The sequence below is a fragment of the Copadichromis virginalis genome, linkage group LG2 (assembly GCF_057382275.1).
Source record: "Copadichromis virginalis isolate Kocher_CV1m ecotype Utaka linkage group LG2, C_Virginalis_male_GT1.1, whole genome shotgun sequence".
NCBI lineage: Eukaryota > Metazoa > Chordata > Actinopteri > Cichliformes > Cichlidae > Copadichromis > Copadichromis virginalis.
In genome coordinates, this window is record NC_140619.1 from 8,720,463 (window position 1) to 8,742,520 (window position 22,058).

Below are 22,058 nucleotides of genomic sequence, written 5' to 3' on the forward strand. Positions count from 1 at the left end.
ATTAAAATGTTAAACATTTTAATTTCAGTTTTTTTTTTCTTGTGTATGAGTTCAGGTATCTCCACTGCAGGAATAGTAGTTCATTTTATTAATGACACTTGGGTTAAAGCCACCTAGCGGTCTGGATTCAACCCTTTTGTAGCCAATTTGATCCCCAGCTTGCTATCCCTCCTTCAACATTTTCACAATTTTTTTTATTCTTGAAAATAAATATTTACTTTTTCCAACATTAAAAATAAAGGTGTGACATTGGGTAAAATTACAGTTAAACTAATATTAGCACTTAGCTCAAATAAGTGATCAATAAAATAACATGGAATAATGACAAAACAATGAAAAAATATGGGGTAAAAATAAAAATACATAAAACCATCAAATATCGCAAATTAAATAAAAAATTATACTTTGACTAAGCAGGATAATTAGAACAGTTACCGCTTCTTTTTTTACTGCAGTAATTGTTCTTAAAATTTAAACTTTATATTGGCTACTAGTAATTTATATATTTTAAATGCAAGTGTATTATACAGTAGTTGGACACCCTAGCGGTCAGAGTGCGAATAACAGCGTTAAAGAAATGGTTGCATTAAAACATTTCAAGATTATTTTGCGCCATCTGGCGGCCGGTCTCAGAACTGCATCAACACCTCCGCGCACTTTATCCGGAAATATCGTTTTGAGAAGTTCCTCCGGAGCTTCCGGTCTGTTAATCCACTTGTTGAGCAGAGGAGAGGGGCGGGGAAGCGCTTACGGACTTACATTTTCACCAGAACTCCAATCATGTCGCAGGCAAACGGGTAAACGGCGCCCAGACAGAGCAGCAAAGCCGGCAGTTGAGCACCATGTTGAGTTTGAGCAGAGCTGGTATCGTCGGCGCCTCCGTCGCTGTGGCGGGAGGAGTCGCTTATCTTATCTGGAACTATGCGTCCTCCTCCGGGGAGGAGAAGCCCGAAACACGCCTGGGAGAGGTCGGTGAAAGTGACAGAGAGCAGCGGGAAGGAGAGAAGGATGAAATAAGAGAGGAAGAGACTCCGGTGATTAAAGCTCAGCAGCAGCAGACACAGTGTGCTGAGCCCACAACGGCCGTGGTTGAACCTGTAGCAGCTGCTGAAGTTCGGAACACATCACAGGTAACGTTCACCGGACACACCTGTGTGGAAATGTTCAGACTGCTGCTCCTAAAACACTACATCTGTGCCTTCACCCCAGCTGCCCCCCCGGGTTTTACACTTAAGACGAGACGAAGAAGCGTTTCGGTAAAATAACTTATTTTACATGTTGCGTAAAGTTGTACATATTTCAGCGGCAAATGCATAGGCACGTTCTTTGGGGTTCCCACGTGGTGTTCTGGGAAATGTAGGCTGTTCCATTCAACTCAAAGACGGTTTTCGGGACAGTTTAGTGAGGCAGCGGCTGGATTAATCTGCACATTTTATATATTAATTCTTTTTTTTTTATTTACATCCCAAGAGAAGTTATTAAATAAAATAATTAAATAAATACAAAAGTAAAAAAAAAATTTCACTGAGTAAATGGACATTTTGAAATATCTAAAATAAAATATGGGATGTGTAAACCAAAAAAGAGATTTTTTTTTCTTTTAGGTTATTATTATTATTAGTGCATATTACATTTTACTAACTAAACTAAAATAATGTCTGAGCTCGACCTACTGGACGGAAGCTTATTATAGTTAACTTAAAAAAAATCTGTCTAATTGTATTTAACGAATATAAAAATAATAAGAAAAAAAATTGAAAAACTAAGTATTTTTAAAAAAAAAGACCAATTAAATGTGCTAAGTTTTGTTATTTTGGTTAAGACTGGAATCAACTGCTTTCAAAAAGTTCTGTGTTTATATTGTAACATCTATAGTCAATTTCCTAAATCCTGCATCTGGCATGTACCCCAAATACAATAATACTTTAAAAGACTAAAACTCTGGCCCTGAAACTTACAAAAACTAAACTAAAACTAATCATTTTTCAGACAATAAAAATAAACTAAAATGAGCAATCACACTCTGGAAATTAACTGAAACTAAACTGAAATAAAAACAAAAGTCAAAGTGAAATAAATATAAAAACTAATCAAGAAAATACAAAACTATGATAACTCGGCCTGGAACAAGTTAAGAGACACTATTTGGCATGATTATGAATAAAGAGTAAAAAGGACCTTCCTTCCAAGATTTAACATGAGAAACAGGAAAAACTGCTTATTTCTGCACAGTTCTACACTATGTCGTATATTAGACCTATTCACAGTATTTTTAAATACTAAACAAAATCTGAAACATTAAGACAGTTGTTTGGTATATATTATCAATATTAGCTGTTCCTAAATAATATTTTTCTAAAGAATTATATACATTTTGGCGTTTCTTTGAGATTGAGAAACTGTCTACAGTACTTCTAGCCTGAGATTTATTTTTAATTACTAACCTGCAATATCAGTTCTGTCAGCTAACATCTGATTTTCTTCTTAAGATAATAATTAAACATCTTTTTTTGACTTAAATAATTTTTTTAAATAAAACTCAATTTTTACATTTACATTTCCTGAACCAATGACATCATAGAGGAAATAATCCTTTTTAATATTGGTGTGAATATCAGGCTCTGATCCAGTGTGGTCTGTGTTCCAGTCCCAGCCTGTGGAGTCAAAGGGAACACAGGTTCTGGTTCTGGGTCTCGATGGATCCGGAAAGACCAGCCTGCTGCAGTCTTTGTCCACCGGCCGCCTGGAGCAGGACATACAGCCGACACAGGGCTTCAACGCCGTCTCCATCAACAAAGATGACTGCTATATCGAGTTTCTGGAAAGTAAGCCTGAGCCCATCTTTAGTATGCTCTGTCTCATATGATCCAGTTGAAAATCACATATGTGTTGCTGTTTAATGCATAAAATGTAACAGAAATAAACACGGGAGTTGTATTTGAACAGTGTGTGTTGTCTCTCTCTTTTGACAGTTGGAGGTAAAGAGGATCTGCGGCCATATTGGCAGAAATATATCCCTAAAGCACTGCTGCTGGTATTTGTAGTCGACTCGTCCAACCCGCAGCTCTTTCCAGTGGCAAAGAAACACCTACACGAGCTGCTGGCCTCTCGTCCAAGCCTGCCTTTAATGGTGCTGGCCAACAAACAGGTGGGCGTGAAAGAAACGAGTTCAATTGATTTGTTTCAGACTTGCAACTGATGCAACTAAAGTAAACACAAAATAGAACTGGCTTTTAATGTGAAGAATTGCATTTATTTATTTATTTTCTATCCTGAACTCCTATCTTGTAACATGTCAACAGCAGGAAACAACAAAATAGAGATTTTCAGATATCAAGCTAAGCTGCAGCTGCCTGAAGTTTGGAGAAGGCTGCATTAGGCTTCGATGAACACACCTCATCACAGTCTTGTGATCACTCTCACTAAGCTCCTCTGTACGACATGTTCAGCTTTTTAATAAAAGGCATGTCTGTGCCACATAAACATTTTAACATGCACCAGTGATGTTACTGGTAGATGTGTGCTCCTTCCCTCTGCACGAGCTGTGGATAGCGATCTAAAGGATAGAACACCTTGGCCAGGGTTCAAAGCGAGCTAAGTTGATCTGAAAATGTGATGTCAACAGACTCCATGCACCGATTAGCCATGAGAGCAACTTGCCCAGACGCTTGCAAAGAAAAGCGTCTGGGCTTCTTTAAGTTGCTTGAAGACATTTCACCTCTCATCCGAGAAGCTTCTTCTTTGATCCTTCTCTGAAGAAGCTTCTCGGATGAGAGGTGAAACGTCTTCAAGCAACTTAAAGAAGTCCAGACGCTTTTCTTTGCAAGCTCCTTTCACTACGATGACCTGGATGACTGAGAACCTTCACAGACAGGTGTTTTAAAACTGAATGATGTGTCAGTCTATCACTTGCATTTCCTTTTGATTTGTATCTGTTTGCATTTTCTGTCCATCTGAAAAGCACGTATGTCGATTTAGATGTCACAAAATAAAATCTGAAAGATGGCTTCCATCCTTTTCTCATTTTCATATTTTGGGTTAAAATCACTGAAGCAGCAAACCCTGCAAATTTTATTCTGCAGTAATTTGGTGGTGGATAAAATGTCAGCAAAGATTTCTCAGACATTACGCCCTTCAAATAAGTTCATCTTTATATTTTTTTATATAATATAGGAGTATATCATCCTTATCTTACTTAATGCTCAATGTTTTTTTCTTTCTCCAGGACCTTCCAGGTTCCTGCGGCATCACTGACCTCCACGACGCTCTGTCTCTGTCCGAGCTCGGCGACCGGCGCTTGTTCCTCATCGCTACCCACGTGAAGGAGGGCGAGACGGAGCTGAGCTCTGGCGTGCAGGACGCTCAGGCCCTGATCTCCCAGTTGGTTTGTGATTAAGTTTGTCACTTAATCACATTCAGTGAGCTCTTTGCACTTTTTTTTTAACTTTACTGTTTTCACTACGTTTGTAGGCTAAACCTCTGGTATTTATTTCTGTTGGTATTTCACGTTTGTGAGGAGGAAAAAAAACCCTCACTGTTTGTTGGCCTGTTAAATTTTTTTTTATTGATTTGTGTCAAACTGGGAGAACACAAAACCATTATCTCTATTTTTGTCCCAGCAGGTGATGTGTGGAGCCACAAATGTTAACATTTACAAGACTGTTACTGTGTTTTAAATTTTTAATTCCTTCTAATGTTGTTTGGAGCTGCAGTTGCAGTAGTTTTCAAATCGATCTTAATGATTTAAATGTGTCAGCGTATTTCATACTTGCATACAAATCTCAAGCTGCTTAAATTCGTCATATCAGCTGAGACAAGTGGCCCAAACTAACTTTTACTGACTGAGATCTCAAATTAAAACATAAAATTTTGTGCTTTTGGACTGTACACCACCACAGTGAACATCAAGTCCAGACTTTCAGTATTAATTCGTGGGTTTTAATAGAAGTGCTGCATAAACTGTTGAGGAATTACAGCCATTTTTATACACACCCCTCCTTCTCCATACATTTCTCTACCCATTATTCTGTTAGTTAGTCTTGGTTTAATCTGTTCAAACGTATATATTTTTATATGATTTTTGACAAAGTATGATCGGGCTTTCCTGGATTGTACACTAACAGTGATTTGCCCACCTCCCTGAGAGCAGTCTTGACTGGTTAGATAGTAATGATGTTTCGTAACCATGGAAAGAACTCTGGGATCATTCTCACTGATTTTTCCTCCCCGGTCTTCCAGGCCTTTAGGTTTTGCTGAGCTGGCCGATACCGCATTATTGATTTGGCCTCTCCTCAAGTGTTTGCTGTCTCTCTGATAGGTGTAGTTTGGTTTTCAGATCAATGAAGACCTTCTCCGCTTTAATTGATACTTCTTTGGACCTCATATTGAGAAATCCAGTGAACGGCTATCAGATGCAAGTTTAACACTTGGAAGCAACTTCAAATCATTTATCTGCTTTCTATTGAAAAACGAGCAGGGAATTGTTCATCAACTGTCCAATTACTTTTGAGACTGGACTGTGTATTAAAAGGCTGTAATTCCTAAACAGTTGACATTTTTTGTTGAAGCCCTTAAATTTAAGATAAAAGTCTGTTCTTCAAACACATCTGGACTGTTTGATTTAAAATCCTCTGTGGTGGTGTATGGGAAAAGGCAAAATTACAACAACAAAAAATTCATGAAAGGTTCAACTGTTAAAATGTCTGAAAGTGACACCATTTTGCCATGTGGGGCCGCTAAAGTGCAAACTTTGACTCTGTTCTGCCGTTAATATCAAAATCTTGAAACATTTAAGCATAACAGAAAAAAACTAAAAGACATGGCTCTTTGCTGCAATATTGCTGCTTTATTTTGAGTTTATTATCGCTCAGGAGTGTTACAGCTTTAAAAACACACGTATGTAACGCGTTCATTGTTATCTTATTCATTGTGTGTCGTCTTAATGCTTTAAAAAGGAGTTTGGTTTTTTATCTTAAGAACTGAATAAAACGAAACACCTTCATATGTAACACTTTGGTGATTTAAAAGGGCGCATTACTTTTTGTTTTTTGTGACTCCTATTTTTCCAAAACCAAAACATGCATTTTACAGTAATGTGTAAACAGTTTGATGATGTCTTATTGGCCATTATTTCACATTTAAATAAACAGTTTCCACTGAATTATTCTTTTGCATTAAATCTTTAGTGTTTTGAACCACTGACCTTTCACATAGTTTTGTTTACAACAGCACTGCTCTGTGTCGTTGCTCATGTGAGCACAAAGCCTCATCACAAACATAGCGCTTGACATTTAGTCACTTCACACCATTGGAGCACATTTATATTTTGAATCGAGCTCTCCAGAATGCCACAGCAACAGTAGGCCTCCCAACTGACCTAGAAGTGTCCACTTTCCTTATAACGTTCAGCTTCTGAAGTCTTGAGTGGGCCGGATGGTTGAGTTAACCACACAGACTCCAGTTTCAGGGCGTCCTCAGGTGTGGAGCTGGTTGCTAAGGACTCCTGCTGTGGCTATGGAGAGAGTAATGTGACATCAAGCTGACGCATCCAGCTCACAGCAGCCGCAAGGGGAGATGGTGTCTGGAAAACAAGGTAAATTTATCACTTTATACATGCAAAATAGTCATCAAATATTGGGGGGTAGCCTTAACTCATTTTTTGCTTTTGTTTTTTATTCTTGCAGCTGTTCAGTCCACATTTGGTCCATCACAGAGGTGAAATGGTTTTGATCTTTATGCCTTTCTCAGAAAGTTAATCATTCTCAATAGATTTGGTGTGTTTGTGTAAAATATTGACCACTATAAGGAGATATTGTGCGTTGCAACATTCCTACCAACAGTCTGCCCCAGGGCAGCTGTGGCTACAACTGTAGCTTGCCTCCACCAGTGTGTGAATGGGTGGATGAGTGGGTGTGTAAAGCGCTTTGGGGTCCCTAGGGGGGACTAGTAAAAGCGCTATACAAATACAGGCCATTTAACTATAAACTCAGGAATAAACAGCTGAAACAGCATTTTCTTGCTCAAGAGTTTTCCACCATATCGGGTGTAACAAAATGTAGGTTGTGAGGGGGAAAAAATATCCCCCGATAGGTTGGCGAAGGGAAATCGGTTGCAGAGACGATACTTTTCCAAAAAAAAAATCTCTTTGTAATTGCATTGGTTGCTTGCAGATTGCTGCAGTTGCCTATAATTTTCATAGAAGATACAAACTTGTCTGCAAACTGAGCAGTGGCGCAACTTTACTGCAAAATAAAAGTTAAAGTTTTTTATGAAGTAGAAATGTCTCTGTTTCCAGTTTCTGGGGTGTATCACTAACACTCTGAGAGTAGTTGCAGGTAAAGTTGGTGTGTTCCATACAAACTGTGGGCGACTGCTAAAATGTTACTCGTGGACTAGTCAAGGCCTGTGTAGTTGGGGCCTTATTCTAAACATGGCGAGTGCTCATGTGAGTACAAAACCTCAATAGTAGCTAACAGTTTTAAAAAAACTCAGTGTTGAGAATAAAAAGGCTTAAGGCAGGAATGAAGTTAAAAGTAATAAAAAGTCTGGAAGAAAAATTTAGCTTCAAGTCTGGCAAAGAAATTTGAAACTTAAATGTCAGCAATAAACAGTTAAAACACCAAAACTCTTAACAGGTTAGGTAAAATCATGATAAAACCATCTAATTAACATAAAGTCATTAAGAAAGAATAGAAACATTAAGCTAAAAGTCAGGATTAAACCATTTAAAGGAGCTAAAAGTGTAACCAGCTGAAACCAACATAATGAATAAATGGGGGAAATAGTTTGCCTACAGTTTTAGATTAAGCTTTTGATGCTAATACTGATGCAAGCTTAAAACCAACACCTGAAAATTCAAAGCTATGTTGTAAAAATCCATGTTTTATATAATCAGTAACCTCTAGTAGGGAGTATTTTTGGAACATTGCAGATATTAAAGGGGTTAAATGGAGGTGGTGGTGCAAAATAGGAAACCACTGTCATGAAAATGAATGACTCACAGTCAAACTCTGGCATTCGCGTCTTTGCTTTTTGATTGGTGGTAAAGATTTAAAGTTGAAACAGAGATTTTAAAAAAATGAGAGAGACTGTTTGGGAGCCAAAATATGGAAAACCCTAAACAGAGAAGGGAAACTCGCTGAGCGATTGCACAGCCCCGCTTTGGGCCCACAGTCCCTGAAATACACTCGTATTTATTGTTAGTTTTTGCTGTTTTGTGAATGCTGTGTCGTTTGACAGAATCTTGGAGTTGGCTCAACACAAAACCTCAAAAACAGTCTGGGCCACGACTCCTTGGTGAGTAGCTGACTCACACGAGCATCTTCCCCTTGATTAAAACCGAATTCTTTCTGCACACAGACTTTTTGTAACGCCACAATGGCCACTATTCATCACACGTCTGTTTTTAAAGCCCTAAACATTTTGAGCATACTTAGTTCTCTTCCAGCTGTTACATCATTTGAAAATTGACTTAAAACTGACTCCCAAGAATTCAGGAGCCTATGTGGTCAGTGTTTCCTTCTTTTGAGTGCAATTTCTCCAAAGTGCATAATTAAAGACAGATGTCTGGCACCCACCGAATGTGTGTTTAAAAGAGAAAAACAATAGAGAAATGAGAAGAATTTATGGTTTGTTGATTGAATGGATCTTTTTTTTTTTTCTTTGGGAAAATATTTATTCTGCCTCTGCACAAAGATGCTTATCATCACAGCTCCTTTTTGGAAACCTTTCCATTGATCAGTGAGAAGCTGAGCTGGGGCAACCAGGGGCCTGTATGGCCCATCTCCGCTTCAGCGCTCGGAGCCACTCCAAGTGCAAGAATCCAATACCTATCCAGGCACAAAAGAGATTTCTCAGCAAGGGAGGACCACCGGAGGTAACTGTAGCCCGGCTGTTCCTCCAACATTATTGATGACTCTATCAAAAAGACATGAGAGGGAGGGCTGTTTGTGATCAGAGCAGTGTACACAAGCTTTTTATGTTGTGATGCATCAACATATTTGTGTGGAAATCTTCGCAGAGCTCTTTAGCACAGAGTAAAGTGATGTTCGGGACTGATGCCAGGTGATCACCCTCGAGAGCGGTCAGGCTCGATTAGTGCTAGCTACAGGTCCACAGCTCTTCTGTTTGTTGTTTCTCCTGCATCAGCTGTCGGATGAGAGGAGCAACGATGTTCAGTGTAACTCAATCAGAAACCCACGCGCAGGAAGTGCAGCTCACTGAACTGCAGTAATAATTCACTGTAACGGAAGATGACACTGATCACCTGCTGGTTTGGTGCAGACCATCAGCTATAGAGGAGCTTGATTCCCGATGCTCACTGCATACATACTGATCCTTTTTTCCCTGCCTCTGATTTGCTGTAAGCTACATCAGTTAAATGTATTTACAGGGCTATTGTATCTGATAATTAGCCTCAATGCCTAATTTAATGAGAGTGCAGGCAAGATGTCTAGTCCGCTTTGTTCATTTCTAATCTGATTATTTGGCTCTGTGGTCAAGGTTTCTTTATCAATAGTGTCACGTTAATTATTTTACTTGGCAGCTGGAACTTTTGAATTTTTCAGGCCAATTAGGTGTGCAGCTAATTATTATTATTTATTATTATTATAATCACTATTTGACTTGATGATCCCTAAATCCAGACAGATGATGTCAGTGTTAATATAAAACAAAGAAAATCAACAAATCCATATATTTGAGAAGCTTTTTTGGCATCTGTAAAGAAAAACAGCCTAAAAAGATGATAGGTAATCACTGAAAATCTTTTCAGATGTATTAGAAAATTAATATGTTAACATGTAAAATCATTAATCAAAGGTACGTTCTTTAATTACCCTTTAATTAAAGGTTTCACCACAAGGGGCAGTGTTGAAATGTGCAGCTTCTTTTTGCTCGCCCTCAGTTTTTTGCCTTTTCCGGGTCACCATTTAAGTTAAGATACCTTTCTGAAAAAAGACTACATTACTTAAATACACCATCTTGTGGTATAAATTGGTATTGCACAAAAATACAGTCCAGCCCCATTTCAACTTCAGCAAACGTCTCTCCAGCATAATACATAATACATAGACACTATGGACATGAAGTCATAGCAGTTGGTTCTTCACATTATAGTGACAACTATAACTATTTTAAGCTCAGGAATTTACAATAGTTACCTTTAACAATTAAATATTTTCTGATTTCTGCTTTTTAAGAGAAAATTGCTCAAATTTGAACTGTTGTGTGGATAAATTGTTTGTGGTGGCAATTTTGTACTTTTTACTCAGCTTTTTTAGATTAGAGGAGTGGATCGTTAGTTCAAGATAACGGCATTAACAACAAAAGAGTAAGATTTTGTATTTTTTATTGCTAGTGTCAACAAATGCCATGAAAAGTCCAAAACCAATTTGTTAATCTTTCTATGTGCCATTCGTCTTTTTTATTGATATAAAAAGTTTGATCAGATTTTTTCCTCGTTATTTGAATCAGGAAGGATTCTGCATCGGTGACACACCGTCGAGGAGCAAAACAATGCGAAGCGAACATTTAACCTCGAGTGTCACTCCGCAGTCTCGGCTGTGTAATGAAATTTAAATGTTTTTCCGGCTGCATTTTCCACTCATTCCCCCGTCATCAGCTGAACACTGACACTTAACCATTGTTCTGAATTGCCCCTTCATCATCATCCCCTCCTCCTACTTTCTTCTTTCTGGCTCAAGACAATGTTTTGTTCCAGACACACAACACAGCACATAATGGGCACGCTAATGGCTTCCATTTTCCTGCAGGAAGGAGGAGGAGGCGACGGCGAGCCTCTTCAGGAAGACCCAGCGACCTTCCTCCAAGACGTCCCAGTACGAAAACACCCTGCGTTTGTCGACACCCAGAACCAGGACTCGAAGCTCCCAGGATGCAGGGTAAAAGCCTCAGTGCATGCTAAACTTAATCCATGTGTGTTCATGTTACATGCAAACATATTATCTTTGCAGCTGGAGAGCCCTGCACAATAAGCATCTTCTACTTCTACTTCTCTATTTCAATGTGAACCATTTCCAAATGATCTGTCTGAAACAGCTGTTACATGTAACCTACAGGTCAATCAGTGACACTCAAGGGATACTATTTCCTCTGACGTCTAGGCATAAGAAGCATCAAACCCGTGCTTGGTTTAAATGTTTTTATGCAACACAAGATGGGATGGAAACGTTTTTTGTTTCTGGTCATAAAAAATGAAAACACAAAACCTTCTCCTTCACGGTTGTCTCCTTGGAGGCTATCGCCAGATCGTCCTGTTTCAGGAATACCAGGTCCATCACAGGTGACGCCTCGCACCCCACCCACCACTGAGCCTGGTCAATGCCTCAGGGCAGTCAGGTCCCACACCTCCAGACTCACAGCACCTTCTTCCCCTGAGCCATTTAGACTGTTAACAAACACTATCTCCTCACAAACCACCACTGCCCACCCACCTCACCAATCTGAGCCACGGTCTGAGTAACTCTCATCACTCATGTCACTCACATACAGACTCCATTCAGACCAAGTCTTTTCTTTGCACTACCTCCAAGCACTTTGCTCTCCAATGTGTGCCTTTCCATTGTTTTGTATATATTCCTCCAGTTTATATGTATTCCTCTAGACTGTATATATCTCTTCTGTTTGCTATTTTTTTCCTGATGTTTTTACTATTCATAAAAATTTTTTTACTCCTGCACAGTTGGCGTGGAGCACCCATAATTTCATGTTACATGTAGAATGGCAATAAAGGGCTATTCTATTCTTGATCTCCCCTCAAGTGCTTCAAACGGTTTGAAGGTGTTTGAAGGTCCCTGGTGTTTTTGCGTCATCTGCAACATCAAATTAGCACAGAGGGCAAACATCAACCACTGTATCAAACACAATGAGCGACCATGATCAACTTTCCCAGTCATGGTTTAAGTCCCAGACTATAAGGAAAAATGCCACAAAGATCACCACTGATAATCTTTTTAGTCTAGGACTAGGCTTAATCCTAGTCTGGGAAACAAACACCATAATTTTTCTTTTCAGAGATTAACAGAGAGCTAGATGTCCGATTGCAACTCCCAGGTATTTAACCTCTAGTGAGGTAGACATCTTTGCACATGACGACCCTCAGGACCACCTCGAAGGTGATAACCCCACCACAGGTTAAATATCAAGACTCATCCAAATGAAACATTTTAAAAAACCTTTTCTCCCCAAATCGTTTGGGCTATAACATCCTGACGAGTCTGAGAGAAGACATTCAACAAAAAATGGCCGTAACTGTGCACAGCACTGTTAAAATATCTTTCCTTGGTCACCACTGGAAGCTGTCCAGAGGTGCTCAAGGAGAGGGCCTCAAAGGGGCAGCAGACAAGCTGAAAGATTTTCTTTTTGCGGAGGGAATCTTTCTTTGCCTGTTATATGAGCCATGCTGCTGTTTTAGAGATTAACATGATCAGTAATACAATTTATCATATATCACACAATTAAGGACCTACCGTCTACCAGTTTTCCAGATGTGAGGTGTCTTAACATGGAGCTTACTTACCGTAGATTAGTCCTGCATTGATGCAAATAAAATCACGAGTCTTTTATTTTGTTGCAATACTTTGGCAACTCTGAGCTTTTTAAGACTAAACACTAAATCAATTGTGTAGTAAGAAGTTTATAAATAAATGCATTTTCATTAAGTAAAAGCTTATGTGACTCAGTTTGGTTTGGTGGATTTGAAATTTTACATGGTATATTTATATATTTCCCCCATTTGCCATTATGTCAAACTGCTCGTTACTGCTTCGGCGTTGAGAAGCATATAAGCAGCAGCCAGACAAACTCTTTGAGCTGTCTGTTTTAAACGATATTTCCACGGCCCCCCATCACATGTCAAACTCCAAAGCCTTTATTCTCCCTGCAGGAGCTCACATGCAAACCAAAGTCTCAAGTTTAATTCCAGCAGAATGTAACAAATCATAAAGTTAAATCTGAGAAGGCCGAGCAGAGGATCAGGCCCAACACTGTGCAGTGTGAGGAAGCCAGCGTTCGTACATCTGTTATTTCAGTGACAGACTGTGGAAGAGCGAGGAGACGAGACAATAGAGCTTATTGTCCAAGGCTCAGCACCTCTGGGACCCTCGTAGACTGCCGCGGAAGTCTTTTTATAAATCCCGAGCCCAGCGGCAGCAGCTGAACATGTAGTTGGATGGAGTGAGATGCATCCCAGGTTTTGTTTGTTTTGTTTGTTTGTTTGTTTCAAATCAGTACAAGTTGATGTCTGCATTTTTTAGGCTACAAATATCACAGTGATTGCTGTTTTAATGTCCTGTATAAGAAGTAACAATTGCCAGACTCTCATCTTGTTGCTCTAAGAGATACAGACGGATAAATGAGTGAGACAAAACAAAGCAGATAAAATCAAACTCAAAAAGGAGATTGTGAAGAAAAAAAGCGCAGAGAAAGCCAAAATGATTTGGGAGCATTTCTGTATCTGATCCTGTAGTGAAGATAAGCTGAACTACTGAGGCAATAATTATACATAAATGGAAGCACACGAAGACTGAATAATAACAAGCAAACTGGACACACGATCAGGCAATAAACTACCCAAAAAAGCTTAAATGTTGTAAATATTCTCTTTTTTTTTTTACATTTTTCCTTTATTAGGCTGTGACAGAGTTTTGTTGTACTTACATGACGCACATCTTAGTCACTTTCCCAGTAAGGTTTACTCATTTAGCTTTGTCTGTTTGTTTTCTAGCTTTTGGCCTTATCCGTGCCTTCAATGGGAATGAAAGTTTCACCATACCATAGTGTTTAGAATACTTATCAGCTTATCTTTAACATGTATTTGCATATTTTTTGAAGCTGTGTGGCAGAGAGCTGCTGGTACTGACAAGAATGATAAAGATTTTGAGGATTATTTGAGGAACACGATTGTGCGAGGCCTAATGTAAGAAGAATGTGAGAATTACGAAGCTCTGCATTATCAGGGGTTTATTTCTCGCGGTATAAGATGCAGTCTGCTTGTCCCACAGGCCTCCTCACACGCCTCAGTGTGAAAAAAACTGTCCTGTGTGGCACACCGATCCCAGGGTGAAAAGTGCCGTGATCACACCTCGACTGCTGCAGCTTTCCAAACCCAAACTCGCACATCCGGACTTCCAGAGGAGCAGGGAGGTAAGAGGAGCAGAGCAGATCATTTCAGAAACAAATCCGTGCAAACATCCATGCTCTTTTTCAGTTTGGTGCCTCATGGCTTCTTGTGTAATCACAGGGAGGCTTAATCACACACGCTTTTGTGAAATATGCTTTCAATATTTTATTGGCATAGATTCAGCTTGAAAATTGTTGTTTTTTTGGTGGTGAAAGAATTTGTTTAATGGGGTTTACACTGCATTGAATTAGCTGTAATAGGAAAAAAAGAAATAAAAGCCACATATTTGTAGCTTAAAAGATCAAATCTTTTGAGGTTCGGGTAATTAGGAACTTTTCTTCCACGTAATCGTTAGCAGCCACTTTGATCTAAACTAAATGTTTTAAACCTCGGGCTCTTAAATTTTTTGCACCTAAATGTGAAGTGGTCGAGCAGATTTATAAACAAATCAGCCTTCCTCTGTCTCTGCAGGGATGTGTTGTGAAAGTAGAAACTAATACCTTCTGTTCGTCTGCAGAGCGTTGCTTCCATCGTCTCTCTCTCATCCAGAAAAGCTCGCATCTCGCAGAGACTCGTCCAGCTGTCGCTGCCCAGACTGAAGGAGAGCAACATCTGCTGCACACTTGGACGTCCAGAGGAATCCATCTGGACTGTAAGTGCTCTCACTAACACAGCATCACCCCATGTCACTAAATACTGTACTACTTTTAGTCTAGCATGCAGACTCCAAGAACAAGAAGTGTGTTCTTATTTTATCATTTCTTCATCCTCTTGGAGGCCACTTAAAAGAGCCGGTGTTGCTGGTGGCCTTATTTTACACCTTTGCAACCTCTGAAATTTCCCCAGCAAACCCTCACATACTCTGTTACAGATAGTATAACACCAACATTAGTCTAACCCCAAGTTTATGATGCCAAATAAATACCATCAGGAGGCTCAAAGACCAGTAATGTGCGGCTTTTAAGGAACACTAGAAAAGTCTTTCAGCAAAGCATAAATTAAAACTGTTTGCTAGGGTTGTGTATTCAACATCACACTGTCAATTCAAATATTTTCCAGCTGTGTGAACCAGTTGTTTTACATCATAAAAACCTTGTTTTAATGAACTGTGACACTTTCCAATAATTATAATCAGGCAAATGAATATTTAATGTCGTTCTGCCGATGGAGAAATTCTGGGACTTGTTGTTTTGCAGGATGCCTTTTATGTTTTGATGAAGGTCATAAAAATGCAGCATAATTACCAGCTTTTACCACTAGAGTTTAAATTTTTATTGCTCACTTATTCTTTTTTTCCAAGTGGCTGTGATTAATGGAATTTAATGTTTGAATCTCAATAATAAGGTTTCAAGAGCAGCGAGGAGAGCCACAGCGAGCGCTCGCATTGAGATGCTGGCAGAACCAAAGCAGCTTTCCAAGGACTACATCCCACCACGAGACCCAGAGTGGAGCCGGAAAAACGTCCAGTCCATCTGAGTGCGCGTCGCCATCGAGTCGGTGTTTCACCAGACTGAACTCTTTGTGTTTTCCACCCCAGACTAAAGCAGAAACATTTAAAGGTCGAAATTCAGATCCTGTATTCGTGTTTCTGTGCTTTATTTACATTCACAGCTTCTTTAATGGTAATTATGACAGTTATTTCGAGCGAGTTATCACAGCTTGTGAACAGAAAAAGTAGTACCAAGAATGAACCCCCGACTTACTGTGAAATTAATGACGAGCCAGAGAGATCCAACAGGGAAACACTGGAGTATCTGTCTCTGTGTAGCTCTGTCGTCATCGTCATCAGCATGTCTATGAAATCTTAAATGAGTTAGCGTTGGACTGGATATGGCTGACCTGATATATTGCTGGTTTAAATCTCTGATGCCTTGGCAGATTGAGGGAGTAATGTTAAGAATAAAAACATGTCTGTGGCTCTCTCTGTCTACAGTCTGCAGCTTTTGTCTGAGCCTTGGCACGATACTGCGATCCACGTGGTTTTTGCCTTTGCAGCCGAGCAGGATTCTGCATTTTATTACAACCATGTGTGTATGAATCTATAAACACTCTCAGAGTCATGTCACAAATCTCTGGATTTTTTTTTTCAGGGTAAAGTAGAAGCTATTCAGAAGCTGCTCCTATGTCAAAGGTCATGACTTTGACATAGGGTGCCGGGACATCATCGTGAAAATCCTGCTGTTATCTTATTTACAACACTGGCTGCTGTAACTAAGCGCTTTGTAAAAATTTGCTCATCCATTATTCTAGAGTGAACCTACAACCCACTGTGAGGCTAATCAGGGATTAGCCGGCTGCAATCACGACATCCAACCGTGAGGTGTAAAGAAGGCAGAGGAGGTGGCGAGCATGGAGGCAAAGCAAATAATAAAAAGTAGAAATCCTGTTAGCTGAGAAAACGTTCTCAGAGGTGGGAATTTGACTGAGATGCAAGAGGAGTCAAAAAATCGTTTAGTTTCTCCATTTATGCTTTGCATTTAACATGATTTTAAACAGTTCCCCCTTAATTTACCTTAAACATTTATTCATGAGAGTAAAGCAAAAAATAAGAATTTCCACCTCTGCAACTGTTTACATTGTTGTTTAGATCCACATCTGTCCTGATATGACCTTTGACATTTCAGATACAAAAAGGACTTGCTTTATCATTTTGTCATATTAGACACCCAAAGACAGTCTTTGGGATCGTGCTGAAAAATGAAGCTGTAGTCAATCGGATGCTTTCCAGACGATATTGCACGGTGATAATTTTCCGCATTTACAATTCAATCGCTTTTGACATGAATCCCAACACCACTGGCTGAAATGCAGCCCAAACCACAATAGAGCCACCACCATGTTTTACAGATGGCTGTAGAGACTCACTGTTGTACCTCTCCTCCTGACGACCTCCGTGCAAGGAAATACTGCTGATGATTTAAATCAAAAACTTTTAATCTGGACTCCATGAGTCCTGATTTCATTCCAGCTCTTGTGTAATTTGGCAAAAACCTTTTCTCCCTGTTTCCCTCCCATAAGGATGTCTTCTTTCAGGCTTTAACCCTCACCCTGAAACTATTTCTGCTGAGGCTTCAGTGAACAGTAGATGAATCAACTGAAGGATCCCAGGACTGACCTGAAAATGGGTGGGATAAAACAGCAAAAGCCAGAGAAAAACACTTTCTGAAAAAGTAGCAGCAAAAGCTTCAGTAAAAAGACAGCAACTGGCTGAGGCGGGTACATTTTGCTCTCCTGAGTTGAACTATCATGCGAGTTGTACCGTGATTCCAGGTTAACAATAGTGTGCTCAAAGTAGCAAGTGTAAATATGCAAATCTTTGAGACTAAACAAGAAATATTGATAGCACGTCAGGTCCTGAAGGGTGTGAGCATTTCTTTACTCCTCTTTTTTTACAGCTTATAAACGGAGCCGTTTTAAATAAAATGATGAGTCCATTTATTTTATGTCCACGCCCACGTTTGTTTTGCCGCCGGGACTTTGTTTCTGTGTCTTTGCTGTCTTTGCGTTTCACTTCACTTTTATCTCTCACATGTGTGTTTTGCCAGCAGCCTGACACAGGATGTTTTGCTGCTGTATGGTTAGTCCACACCTTCTGCTAAATACAGGAAGCAGTTAAAGTGAGATGTTCTTAGGGTGATGATGCAGTCACTCATGGCACAATGTTCATGTTATAAAACCGTCCTGTTTTAGACCCGAGTTTAAAACTAATATTTACCAGTCCGGTTATGAAGATCCTTCAGAATTACCACAGATAAATCGTAGTATTTAAGAATTCATTTATCTCTTTCATTCCTGTTTGCATGGCATTGCTCTGCAAACAACTGTGTCAGGGTGGAGTTACAGGGACTTTCTACAAACAAAATCCCTTTGGTAAATATTTCCCAGAGCAGTGAGAACCTGGCAACCACAGCAGCAGCTCTACCTGCTGCTTCTGTGGTTTTGAACTAATACATCTGCTGGACTTCAGTCTGCAAACTCTTTTAATCAACCACCATTTATATGCATATAAGTTGAGGTAAAAGCAGAACTTCTATATGAGTTCACTTTGGGTTATTTCTTTTGAGTAAATGTTCCAGAACAGACAAAACAGATAAGTGAAAAATGGTCAGGAGGAGGAAAGGATGCCAGAGTGTAAATCCCAAGTGCCTGAAAGTGTGTCATAAGTCCAAGGATGTTCAAATTTTAGTTTGGAAAGCGGGTTAGAGGTCTGTCTGCGGGCCTACAAGTGTCTAAACAGGATTGTGTACTTCCTTTAACCCTTGTATGGTGTTCGGGTCTGTGAGACCCGTGTTCAGTTTTTTTCAAAAGAAAAATTAAACAATTAATTATTTTTTCACGTGTAAATGTGTTGTGTCTTTCCACTCACTCCACTTGATTATAACTGATTTATTTATAACATTTTATATAAAAGAAAAACGAGAAGCACATTAATTCATAAATGTGATCTAACAAAGGTAAAGGGAAAAAATTAACCATGTTTGCTGTTCATATGTCTTGTAATTGGGATGAAGTAAACATCTGTTGAGTAATTTAACATAAAATTGTTTGATAGTGTTAATTTGGAAAGCCAAAACTCTAGCGGGTCCACCAGACCCATGAACACTGGCTGAGTAACAAAAATACGAACACCACACAAGGGTTAATATCCCCAAGTAGTTCAGAGGTGGTTTGCCGTTAGTGTAGATGTCTTTTCGCAATCATGTAACATTGGTCAGCACTGCAAAATGCATTTTAAATATCTGTACTCAGTGTTGTTGTTGTTTTTTAGTTTTATAGCCATTTAAAAGGACAAATCTTTACAAATATAAGTGCTGATCTCTCTGTGATGTGTTGACTTTTAATATGTGGGTGAAATTTCTGAGTAAGTGAGTGGTGCTGGACCTATTAGAAAATGAGGAGTGTTCTTTCAGAAAGAACTTTGCTATTAATAGCACATAAACAATGACATGCATTAAGTCTGACACCCTGCTGAAGGTCTTTAAAGCATCACTGTGTGCGCTTGAGACTAAGTATCCCATGCTTCTGTGTGCACAGGATCACCAAGCTGACTCTTAATTTCAATGATTATCTTCAGTTAAAGCTTTTTATACAAGGTGTCGATTCTTGGATTGATGACAGATTATGGCTACCTGTGTTTTTTCTTCTGTTTGGCTTTTGAATAACATCAAGTGATGTTCAGTTTTGTTAGTTTTTATAATGCAAATGATCCAAAAATGAATTTTCAGTTATCTGTAAAGTTTGAAATCAGTTCAGTCTAAAACTAACTGCTGTTAAACTAATAAAACGTCAAGTTGGGCCTTTAAGATACAGAAAACAACTCAACCAGAAAGATTAAAACACACAGGAAGTCTCAGTCAGAGTTCAGGAAGCTAAAAGAGATTATCTATTTTGTTTTTCTGTCCTGGTGGTTAAAATGATCAGAACAGTTGCCCTTTTACTGGACCAAAAAAAAGTGAGTTGCAAACTGAGCAGTGCAGATTCCTCGCAGCTCTGCAGAGTCCTCTTAGCAACACACAAAACCAGACTCCATTCAAATTCTGCTCACACGCTCATCGGGGAGGCAGAACATCCTTTCGCTGGAGTGACTCGAGGACAGGCGCAAACATTTCCTCTGCCAAACATGATGAGAGCAAGAACATCAGCCTCACTTCCACAGCTCCATGACCTTTGACCCTTTACAACATCAGCCGAAGTCTTCATGTTTATTTCTGCAAGTGTTTGGCCCAGACCAGCAAACCTGAGCACTCGGCCCTCAAACACTTAAATTACTTTACCTGTGTACACAGCGGTGAATCCTGAATGTGAGACTTCATGAAGTGTTCGAACATATGTTTGGTGTTACAGCACCAAAACATATTTCTTAGTATTGTGAGTATTTTAATGCCAAGGAACCTATGGGCATTGTTGGGAAGGTTACTTTTCAAATGTATTCCACTACAGATTACAAAATACATGCCTCAAAATGTATTTTGTAACGTATTCCGTTACGTTACTCAATGAGAGTAACGTATTCTGAATACTTTGGATTACTTAAGTGAGGCCCATGAGGCTACATTCTTTTGAGCAATGCCTGTAACACTCTGCCTATTGCCTTCATATTAAATAATTTAAAAAATATTTCTTCACGTCATTATGAGATGCGAGATTGCAGGGATTTGAGCCTCTTAATGCGTGTTTTGTTTGGGTTTCCACCGGTATGGAATTACCAAAAATAGAGAGGGCATAGTCGAACATATGAAACAGGAAAAGACCGCCGTGTAATCCCTTTATTTCAACAAAGTAACTGTATTCTACATACCACCTTTTTAAACGGTAACTATAACGGAATACAGTTACTCATTTTTTGTATTCTAAATACGTCATGACGGTGCATGTATTCTGTTACTCCCCTGGTATAACACTGGTTATGGGTGATCCGAGCATCCACCAGCCTTTTACCTTACTTCTCATATAACACTTTTTTACTCTACTTGAGCACTCAAAGCGCTTTGCACAACATGCCTCATGCCTTTTTTTCACCTAAGTGATTTCTATCTAATGTGCAGCATTCCTTTGGCTTTCCTTATTATGATCTGCAAATCCGGTCGTTAAGTGATGACGTGACGAATCCTACTTCCGGGCCTAAAGTAGTCGGCGTTTAATATGGCTTTTGTGTTGTTAACATGTTCAATGTTATGTATTTTCTTCTGTTTAATCTCAAAAAGCTCCTAAAACAGTCAGTGATCACTGTTGACCTCGCTCGGCTTTTATTACCACTAATCATTTATTTAAGCTCAGTTTTTAAAACCTTAGGATGTAACTACAGCCCAGCCCATGCAGCAGTATATGAATGACTAACCTCGTATTGTGGATGGATTATCTCAGTTGTTCTCCTGGTTGAAGTTTGGTCCTTTTACAGCATCCTGCCATGCGATTACATTTGTTCCTGACCGAGAACACTCACGTTAACATTTATCGAGTGGAAATAAAGTTAGCTTGTTTATATTATGCTAACATAGCTGTGTCACTAGCGATCACGTAGCACATCATTATATACCAGCTAGCCCAACTTCAGTAACCCTACAAACGTCACTGCTGTTTAGTTTTCTGTCTTCATTTATGTTGGAAGTGATAACAGAGCTGTACGTTTTAATTTGTTTCCAAAACCCCACAGTCAGGACATGCTATATTGTATTTAGATAGAAGCTAGCGAGCTAACTCCCTGCTAACTTCTAACTCCGTTAAATGTCATAAATTCCGTTTTCATGGATGCCTGGATGTTAAACTCAATTGTTACACCTGGTAGAGCAGAATGCTGATCATTTTATTAAAGATGAAAGACTTTAGACAGTTTTTCAACTCTCAGTAATGCCATAGTGATCATTTGATATATGGACCTGCAGCGGAGTTTAGACCCAGACACGGCTAGTGACGTCAGACTGAACAACCGGATACTTTTAGCTCACACTACAACTCTCTGTTTTACATCACAACACTATGCACTGTGGGTATTTCCCTTAGATAAAGTCTGCCTGTGCATTACTGGTCACACAAGTGATTATAGTGATGAATTTCAAGCCATTTGGATGAGCAGTTCTCACATTATGGCTGTAAATGGCCACTGTTACACCAACAGTGACTGCTGCCTGCTCCACCCTGTGTGCATGCACACACAGGCATGCTTGTTTGGCTATGTGAGGACGTTCAAGTACATACCCAAGCATCTTACAACCATCATAACTGAAACCCAGAACCCAAAAAACTTTATGTCTAAATCGAGTCCTGTGATGGGGTATGAGAAAAAACCTCAAACTGATTCTCACAATCGCAACTTTATAAAACTACACAAACTATATTATTGTCTGTGATCTGCCTGATTGTGTCTATTTATTATCTTTGGTTTGCTGTTACGAATAACCTCAAACACTTGCTCATGCTG

The 22,058-nt window shown here is 39.3% G+C and overlaps 2 protein-coding genes across 2 annotated transcripts; both read left to right on the forward strand.

Moving 5' to 3' along the window:
- Nucleotides 1-614: 614 nt before the first annotated feature.
- On the forward strand, nt 615-6,160 carry arl9 (ADP-ribosylation factor-like 9). Its single transcript, XM_085469918.1, has 4 exons — nt 615-1,130; nt 2,648-2,825; nt 2,973-3,148; nt 4,226-6,160. The coding sequence occupies exons 1-4, from the start codon at nt 843-845 to the stop codon at nt 4,394-4,396; spliced, it is 813 nt and encodes a 270-aa protein (XP_085326044.1). The 5' UTR covers nt 615-842; the 3' UTR covers nt 4,397-6,160.
- A 41-nt stretch (nt 6,161-6,201) lies between these two features.
- Nucleotides 6,202-16,203, forward strand: spmap2l (sperm microtubule associated protein 2 like). The gene is made up of 8 exons (XM_085469931.1): nt 6,202-6,592; nt 6,684-6,714; nt 8,239-8,295; nt 8,741-8,875; nt 10,773-10,901; nt 14,022-14,163; nt 14,658-14,792; nt 15,485-16,203. The coding sequence occupies exons 1-8, from the start codon at nt 6,574-6,576 to the stop codon at nt 15,614-15,616; spliced, it is 780 nt and encodes a 259-aa protein (XP_085326057.1). The 5' UTR covers nt 6,202-6,573; the 3' UTR covers nt 15,617-16,203.
- The last annotated feature ends 5,855 nt before the right edge of the window (nt 16,204-22,058 follow it).